The 9,305-nt window shown below is 46.8% G+C and overlaps 1 protein-coding gene across 5 annotated transcripts in view; it reads right to left on the reverse strand.

Moving 5' to 3' along the window:
• Positions 1 to 9,206, reverse strand: part of NOL4 (nucleolar protein 4) — a 179,612-nt gene extending 170,406 nt beyond the window's left edge. The window contains exon 1 of one of the 5 annotated variants that reach the window (XM_032442699.1): positions 8,833 to 9,206. In XM_032442699.1, coding sequence (XP_032298590.1) covers positions 8,833 to 9,042 — 210 coding nt within the window. In that variant the 5' untranslated portion in view covers positions 9,043 to 9,206. Of the gene's footprint in view, positions 1 to 4,831; positions 4,851 to 7,988; positions 8,272 to 8,775 lie in introns of those variants that run through there. The other 4 variants (XM_015855552.2, XM_015855553.2, XM_015855554.2 and 1 more) reach the window with 4 other exon arrangements.
• Positions 9,207 to 9,305: the final 99 nt, after the last annotated feature.

Below are 9,305 nucleotides of genomic sequence, written 5' to 3' on the forward strand. Positions count from 1 at the left end.
CACCTATTTTTTTCTCTTTCCGATACATTTTGGCTGTCCTCCAATATCATCACTGCATGTAGTGGCAAGTGATATATTTCAATAATATTTTGGTTACTTCATTCCTGTGTTCTTCAGTGTTCTGTGATTCCAGTTAGCCCTGGTGATTTACTGCAATTTAATATCTCAATTCACCATCACCTCTTTCTTTGTCCCTCTGTTTATGATAATTCTTCTGTTTCATCATCTGAAAAATGTAAACCCGGGAAACATATTTCCTCATTACCCATAACAAAGAAAATATGCACAGAAAAATTAAGTCCTGTGAAATTTTTTATCCTCTTCAATTGTCTTCCCTGACCGCTGAAACCCCTCGCCATACTTCAGCTGTTCTTCTCTTGATGTACCGAATAGTTGTATACTTATTCATCTTCTGTTAGCTCAGGTTACTAATCATTCAAAAGTCTGATTTCTCATGTATCAGTACAATTCTGCTTTATGCTATAGGTAGGTCACGATGTCATGGCAGCTACGTCAGCTCTAGATCAGCCTTGAATAAAAGTTCTCTACAAAATCCACTTGGCATATTGCTAGTAGTCCACATGTAAGTCCATAGGTGTCAGTGAGAACAATTCCAACACTTTTTCATTCAAAAAAGCTGAATGACTTTTGTCTTGAGCTGCAGTGGATCATTTAATATAAACTGTCCTTCTAAGCTGTTATAGAATACATATTTTTGGGGGAAAAAAAATAATAAGAAAAAAATTTAAAAGTCTTTATTTGAGGTCAAGGCTTCCATAGATTAGACCTATTATGTAAAAAGTTCACTACCAATAACCTCTTAAATTGAGGAGTATCCACAAATATGACTAAGTGTTTCAGATCCTACCATTCAGTGTTGGCAACTAGCTTTAATCCCTGCACATGCACATAGTAACTGTCAGGCTTTGAGGCTTGCAGTCATTGAATAAGCAGTTAGAAACCTGGACAACTGCCTATGCTTAAAGCAATAATCTCTGAGGAAATCCATCGCATCCAGAAGGATGTCCAATGCTATAACTTGTAGCAAGTCCTTCTTCTCTACCTAGGTATTTTATGTTCATAAGCCATTAAAAATACCTCGCTGGTGGACATGTGAGGCTGTGAGGTTCATCTGCTTAAGCAGAACCAAAAGGTAATTTAAGAAAGCTTCAGGAATCTCATTCATTGCTGCTCTAGGGCAATGCCTGCAACTTCCATGCACTAGCTCGTATCATCCCTCGAGGTTTTTAAAGCCAAGAAGGCCCCTGACAGATCTAAAATAACATATTTAAGATCAAAACATCTTTTATGTTCTGTGAAGTTCATTTTGCTGATCAGTTTCTTTGCTGCAACAAAGAATAAATGATTCCTGTGATGCTCATTGATTGATACATGAGGAGTTGCAGAATCTAATGGGATCTTCCTGGAGATCCATGTTTCCTGGCATGCTACCTCATGATCTTTCTCCACACCAAGCTTATTTATAGCTCTGTTCAACATTTGCCTGCTTGCTTTGTTCCTTTGTTACCAGCAAGCTCTCAAGAGCATTGTCATGTGTGCTGGGAAATAACAGGGTCCAAATAGCTTCCTTCAGACCAAAACCAGGAGCTGATAGTTACCTCCTTTGAACAGCAGACCAAAACTTACGGTTTGGTGACAGCCAATCTTTGTTTATTTCCATGGTGTAAAACTGGATTTGAATCATTAACTCAGGAGCTGTCCAGCACGACCCTTTTTCCCTGCTCATGGGAAGAAGTGCTTTCTCTACCCGGAGTCCTTTGGATCACAAATGCATAGCCTCTGCAAATTGCATCTCATTTCTGTCTAGAGCATTGAACAAGAACAGTGGTGAACACCCCAGAAATTAGATGGCTTGTTTTCAAACTGGCACCATTTAAAAATCAAATTACCAGTAGGTTGTACTGGTACACATCAGCTCATTCTAGTTGTGACTTACTAGCAAATGCCTTCTTACATTTCATACTAATCTCATAGCTGTGTGGCTACAGGAACAATACTTGCTACCTAGTATTTACTAGTATTACAGAAGGAGCACTGTAAATGATCCCTTCTTTAAAAACTGACTCTCTTTGGCTCACGTTTCTTTGGAAAAATCTAGTTTTGCATTGTTACTGCAAAATCTCAAATCCTCCTCTCCCATTCCCTCTCTGTCACACACATGTGGAGATACCATCTTACATATGGCCTCTAACATTTTACAGTTTCAGGACAGAGTTATTCTCTTAATTCAGGAACACTGAGCTGAATGCCTACATTAAGAGTTGCCAAGTATAAACCGGTTTTGTTCCATCTGCTAGGACCATTTTCCAGCACTATCTGTCTGATTCACCAGCCTCCCTCCTTGCAGAGCCTGTAGGGAGGCCTGAGAATGGCAGTATGGAAGGCATGGGTAACTGAGGAGCTCTGGAGACCTGAGCAGGGAAAGTGTGGCTGTCAGGAAAATGAGACGGATGCGGCAGGGCTTGAATAAAGCTGCTGAGCCCAGAAGGTGCATTTAATAGGACTGTAAACTACCGTGGAAACGTACCCTGGGATAAATCACAACTCACTCACAGCATCACCTTTCTGTGGCACTTACTCCCATTACATGTTGGCAGTTCAGTTGACTGCAGAGCTACAAGTATATGTTTGATAAACCCTTTTCTTTCTTTTTGATACTGGTGGCTAAAATACCAGAGAAATGCTTCATAACGAATCTATGTATTTTCAGATTGCTATAAAATTCCCCCAAATACCGAGTGCATTTTAAAACAGAAGATACTTTAAAGCACCGTATTTTGACATATAGCTACTTTATACTGTGATCTGTTTCTGATATAATATCCTTCATAAGAAAACTAATTTATGTAAAATCAAATGAACCGTGAACTCATGTGCCCATCACTGTTCCTCATCACTAACAGAGCATGAGGTAGGCTGGGATACACCCTGTTCCACAGACCTGACTGGCCTATAATTTGTAAGCCCTAAATCCTGTAATCAGATTCAGTAGCACAGCCCTGCCTGTGTTGGGCCTCACTCTCTGCTCATGACAGTCCAAGAGGTGCCAGGTCCTGCTGGACAAAATGTCATTTCCGAATGAAAAGCCATTCTGTGTTACTGGAAAATATAAAAAAAGACATGGGAAAAAATTGTACATTAAACTTGGGATTTTGTTAAAGTCTGTGGAGTCATTCCAAAGTAAAAATGACATAAAAACAATCTGAACCTGGCATTTGAGGTTATGTTCTACTAGTTTGCTAATACAGTGTACGTTCTGTGTCGGAATCATATCTCAGTCATTCTAGGCCATCGTATTTTGAAGAGAAGTTCTGCTTAGAACCTGCTTGGGCCATTATTTTGTAACTTATCAGTGCATCAATCTTGACCTTAGGAGTCATATTTATGTCTACGGAAGATGCAAAACAAGAGAAAGAGAAGTTACATTTTTTTTTTCCCAGTTGCAGATCAATGTATAATTCTAGGTAGAGAACTAAGCAGAAAACATACACAAAAAAAAAAATCCACCATAAAAATCACGTATACGGGTTTGGTAAGATGCTATACTAGTAGTACTAATTCCATACATCCTTGTGGTTGGGAGCACCACTCATTAAAATCCGATAGCAATAGCTGTCAGGCATTTGGCATATTTGTTGGCTTAGCACGTGCATGCAATGTGCCTGGGCCAGGCGTCATCTCACTGTTCACATAAAACACAACCTGGGCCTAATGAAAAAAAAATATACAGGATGATAATAGCAGCAATCAGAAAAGTAGCAAAGCAAGCTGTTCACCAAGTTGCAAATACAAACGCTGCTCCGTGTGCTGTCCCACTCTGGACCTAAAATGGCTGTTTTGCAGGGGCTGTTGTTGCTTGGTGACCAACAGTGCATCTCCTAGGCCACAGAGGGATGTGAACATTCAAAAATTGATTTGTTCCTGCTGCTTTTGAGGAGTCCAAATGTGAAAATAGATGAAGCCAACACATAATCAGCCATCCATTCTCTTTGCTGGCGTGCTTAAACTTGGTATTTAAGGCAGGCCTGTGATTTGGAGCTCCTTCCCAACCAGAGGAGGAAACAGCAGAATAAATCCTAGCCTGCTCGTGTCTGCAGAATATGAAAGTACACCAAGCCCCAGCTACTGTGAGGCTACAAGATACCCTTGCTTCAATTAAGCCTGTGTTGTACATCCAGCCTGTTCCGGTGCAACCTCCCAGTTGCTATCAGGCTCTCTTTCTTTCATTAGAATCAAGTAGTTAATTAGCCCCAGCCTGTCCTCTCTCCTTCTCTCTTTCCCTTTAACGCAGCAGTAATGATGTCTAATTACCAGCAGCAGTGGATTACAGCACCATCAGGAGCAAATCTCTCTGGCTGACAGCAAAGCTGAGCAGCAAATCTTAAAGCTTCAAGGAGAGAATAATTCCTAGCAAAGTATTTGAATATTATTTGCTTGTTTTGGACCAGTTGAATATTATTTGCTTGTTTTTGACCAGCTTGTGAGTTTAGAGTCCAACTTGTAATTTCATCCATCCTGTTATGGCAGGGGGAGCGTTCGTGCTGCCAGTAGTGATTAATATTAAATTGAAATTACTTTTACCTATGGTGAGATCAAGCGATGCACAGAAGAGAGAGAGGATGAGGGTGAGAGTCACAGTTTGGGGATCTCTTTTTGTTTGCGGCTCTCTCTGGACAAACTCAACCATACACAATAAAATAGGTATGAAAAAAATAACAGTAGGGAGGTCTCTAAATTATTGTAAATTAATAAACTCTTAAATAATTCATAAGAGACAAAGGAAAGAGAGAACGGGCTTTTAAAGGCTTACCAACAATTACTGTCCAGTGAAAATTCCATATTTCCTCCTGTACATGTCCTTTCTGTCTGGGTGAAATCCTGCCCTGTGCTCACCAATGGAAGATGTGCCAGTGGGACAGGAGCTGCTGCAGCCCTGCTCTGGGCACACCCAGCACCAGGCACACACTGGTGAACTGCCTGTACCTCACACAAAGAGCTGCTACACCACAGGTCTGCATAAACACCTCCTCTGCCTTGTGTGGGTGGACACTAATGCTGGTTCCATGATTTTAGGTGGGCATTTATTTCTCAGAGCTGTCTGTTTTGTAAGAGTGCTGAGTGTGGTCTCTTATGTTGGACAGTGGATTTGCCCTGGATACCAGCAGAAAGAAGGATTTTTTACCTAAATGTAAGTCCTTTCCTATAAGGGTTTGTATGCTCTTGTTTAATGAACATACATATATTCTGAAATTCCTTACAGATATGTCATGCTAACTTTCCTTCCTTGCCTATTATGATGCCTGCTTGGTTACTTAACTATTTTAACTATATTTGAAAAGTCATGGCAGCCAGATGGAGTCCCTGGTGTGTGGAAAAAAAAAGGCCATGTCACATTCATTGTTAAGAAGGGTAGAAAGGATGACCCAGGAAACTACTGACCTGTCAGCCTCACCTCAGTGAAATGGAAGATCATGGAGCAGATCCTCCTGGAAGCTCTGCTAAGGCACATAGAAGAGAAAGAGGTGATATGGGATAACCAGCACGGCTTCATCAAGGGTAGGTAGTACCTGATCAACCTGGTTGCTTTTTATGTTGGCATAACTACACTGATGGAGAAGAGAAAAGCCACTGATGTCATCTAACTGGACTTCAGTAAGGTCTTTGACACAGTCTTCCTTAACATCTTTCTCCCAAGACTGGAAATATATGGATATGATGTTTGATGGATGAGGAACTGGTTGCAAGATTGTACCCAGAGAGTGGTGGTCAATGGCTCAATGTCCAAATAGAGATCAGGGACAAATGGTGTCCATTAGGGGTCAGTACTAGGTCCCATACTCTTTAATGTCTTTATCAGTTATATTGACAGTGGGATTGTGTGCACCCTGAGCAAGTTTACAGATAATGCCAACCATGTGGTGTGAACAACATGCCTATGGATGGGATGCCATCCAGAGAGACCTAGACAGGCTTGAGCAGTGGGCCCAAGTGAATATCATGAGGCTCAACAAATCCAAGTGCAAGGTCATGCATCTGGGTCGTAGCGACCCCCAGTATCAATACAAGTTGGGGGATGTAAACACTGCCCTGCCAAAAAGGACTTGGGGTACTGGTAGGTGGGAAGCTGGACATGGGCCAGCTGTGTGCCCTCACAGCCCAGAAAACGAACCATATCCTGGGCTGCATCAAAAAGGAAAGGCTGAATGACCTGGGTCTGTTCAGCCTTGATAAAAGACTGAGAGGACATCTGAACAACGTCTGTAAAAAGAAGTACAGCCAGCAGGGTGAGGGAGGTGATCCTGCTCCTCTGCTCTGTGCTGGTGAGGCCTCACCTGGAGCACTGTGTCCAGATGTGGAGTCCTCAGTACAGGAAGACCTGTTGGTGCTCATTCTGAGGAGGGCCAATTAATAATCCAAGGGATGGAAAACCTCCCCTTCGTGGACAGGCTGAGAGCTGGGGCTGTTCAGCCTGAAGAAGAGAAGGTTCTGGGGAGACCTGAGAGTGGATTTTCAGTATCTAAAGGGGGGCTGTAAGAAGGAAGGGGTTGGACTCTTTAGCAGGTTCTGCTGTGATAGAAGAGGCATTGGTTTCAAACTAAAAGGGGAGAGATTTAGATTGGATATAATGAAGAAGTTTTTTACAATAAAGATAATGAGGCACTGGAATAGATTGCCCAGAGAAGTTGTGGATGCCCCATCTCTGAGGACACCCAAGGTCAGGCTGAACCAGGCTCTCAGAAACGTGATCAAGCTGTAGATGCCCCTGTTCATTGCAAGGTAGTTGGACTACACGACCTTTAAGGGTACCTTCTTACTCAAAAGATTCTGTGATTCTGATGTAGTTATTTCCATACAAATATCAGTACACATAAATGCATTTACAGGGATATGCACCTAAATTCGCTGTTGATGGCGTGATCCTCCAAATGAACAAAGTTGAGCCCAGCAAGGTGCTCAGCCTCTCACTAAGATAGCTGAAGGAAGAGGAAAAAAAGAAGAAGAAAAAAGGAGAATTTGACCTGCAAATAGAATAGAAGGAAGGATGAGAGGTGGGACCTCCAAGCTCCCACGGACAGGCAAGGGGAGTGGAAATATGCAAGTTGATCATCACTGAATCTTGTGTGTCAGAAACCCAGGTAAGCCCTTCATTATTACATTCTGTGTTGAATCTGGGATAGCCCTTTTGTTCAGTAGGGTGCTCAGTGCAGTTTTACTCTCAAAAATACAACTGCTCACAGCTTTGAACTCTCTGTGGTAAAGAACGGTCTTAGGAATAAAAGATCCTGCTTGCTGACTCTCCAAAATGATCATTACTGTTAAGCAGAAGAGATACTAAAAAATAGCAACCTAAATTGAGCCTTTGGTTATGGACAACTTTTCATTCTGTTTGTTGACAAATTTCACTGCAAATTAAATATTGTCTGGGTCACCTGCTGTGGGGTGAGGTTAGCAGCCAATCCCCCGGCAGGCCAAAGGGGATGGCCCAGCACCCTGCTCCATAGGCACACCTAGAACGCTACAGCGCACAGAAGCCACCGGGAGGGATCAGATTCCCTTCGGTGCTTCCCCTTCTCTTTCAGTCTTCGTATTTATGAACTCCCGATCACGAATCTCCCACCTCGGCCTCCCCGCAGCCAGCGGGCGATGCTGCCAAGGGATGCCCGGGCTCCTTCCCTCCCCGGCAGCTACGTCACGGCCAGACCCAGAACGCTTCCAAGGAGCCCCGTTGGCCGCGCCGCCCACCGCCTCCGGGCTCCCACCGAACCGGGGAACGAACGGTGCTCGGCCACGCCGGGTGCCCGGCCGGGGCTATTTTTAATTGCCGGGTTTCCTTTCGCGGCCGCCCCCCCTCCCCTCCCCTCCGCCCTCCGCCCCGCACATAGACAAAAGAAGCTTAGCTTGCGTGACCCGGAGCGTAAGAAGTCAGAATAATGAGACATTAAGAGAGTTCAATAGGCAAAACCTACTTGTAGCCAACCGTTCCCATCTTCTTACATAGGAAAATCTGTAGCTGCTGCCACCAGCCAACATAATAGCTCTCCCGCTGTCAGCCCCGAGCCCCGCTCTGCGGCCCCGCATCCCGCCGGGGGCTGGCAGCGGCCGAGCGCAGGCTGCGTGGCTGCGAGCCTCGCTCAATCCCGACCAGAGCACCGAGAGACACCATTCGGTCATGCGGAACCCCATCTCCCTTTGTTGAGCATCCTCTCCCCGCCGCCTCTCTCAGCACCGGAGCCAGCCAGGCGCACGCTCCCGCTGCTCGCCGTTCCGAGGGCTGCGGTCTAACAATAAATTAAAAAAAAAAAAAAAGACGACCCCCCCCCACCCCCTTCCTTCCTTCTTTCTCCCTCCCCCGCCTCGTCGCTACACACATCCCGGGGAAAGCCCCGGCCGAGCCGTGCACGGCGCCTGCCCCGCGCATCCGTGGTGCCCGAGGCCGGGCACAATGGCCGGGCGGGCGGCGGGACAATGGCCCTCCCCGAACAGCCGCCGCTCCGCTCCGCGGCGGCCCGGGGGGGAACGGGGGGCGACGGCGGCGACGAGAGCGGCGGCGGGGAGCGGCGGGTGTGTTCCGCGCGTGATCGCTCGCTCGGGCCCACAAAGAGCGCGGCGATGGGGATGTGACAGGCGGGCGCGACATGGTGATGATGACTCGGGGGAGAGGGAGGAAGGAGCCAACTGTGGCTGCGGCTCCCCCCCGCTCCCGGAGCGGGCTGCGGCGGCCGACATAGAACAAGAAGACGATTCTCTACTAACCGTGGTTTTGACTGGCACGTACAGCACTTGCTTCCCTCCTCCAGCACCACCACTGACCTCGTCCGAGTCGCCGAGCTGGAAGCCTTTAGATTTGACCCAGAATTTGAATTTGGCGTTATCCGTGGAGCTCGACTCGGAGCCGTTCAGCAGCTGGACGATCCGCTCGTATTTTTTACGGGTCACCGTCTTGGTTTTGCCCGAGTCCCCGTAAGTCCGGAGGCACCAGTCCTGGAACTGCCGGTACATGTCCCGGTCGCCGCTCTCCATCGTCCCCCGGCACCGCTCGCACGCGGCACCCCCGAGCCGAGCCGGGCCGGGCCGAGCCGGGCCGGGGCCGCCCGGGTCACTCGGCACCTGTTCGCCCGGCGCTCATGGGGCGCCGGCACAGCCCCGGCGCAGGCAGGCGGCCCCCGGCGGGGTTTTTTTGTTGTGGTGGTGCCGCTCCGGGCGGGGGGGCGGGGGCCGGCCGGGGGCTGGGCGGGGGGGGCTCTGCGCGGTGGGAAGCGGGGCGGGTGGAGGGCTCCGCGCTG

The sequence above is a fragment of the Coturnix japonica genome, chromosome 2 (genome assembly GCF_001577835.2).
Source record: "Coturnix japonica isolate 7356 chromosome 2, Coturnix japonica 2.1, whole genome shotgun sequence".
Taxonomy (NCBI): domain Eukaryota; kingdom Metazoa; phylum Chordata; class Aves; order Galliformes; family Phasianidae; genus Coturnix; species Coturnix japonica.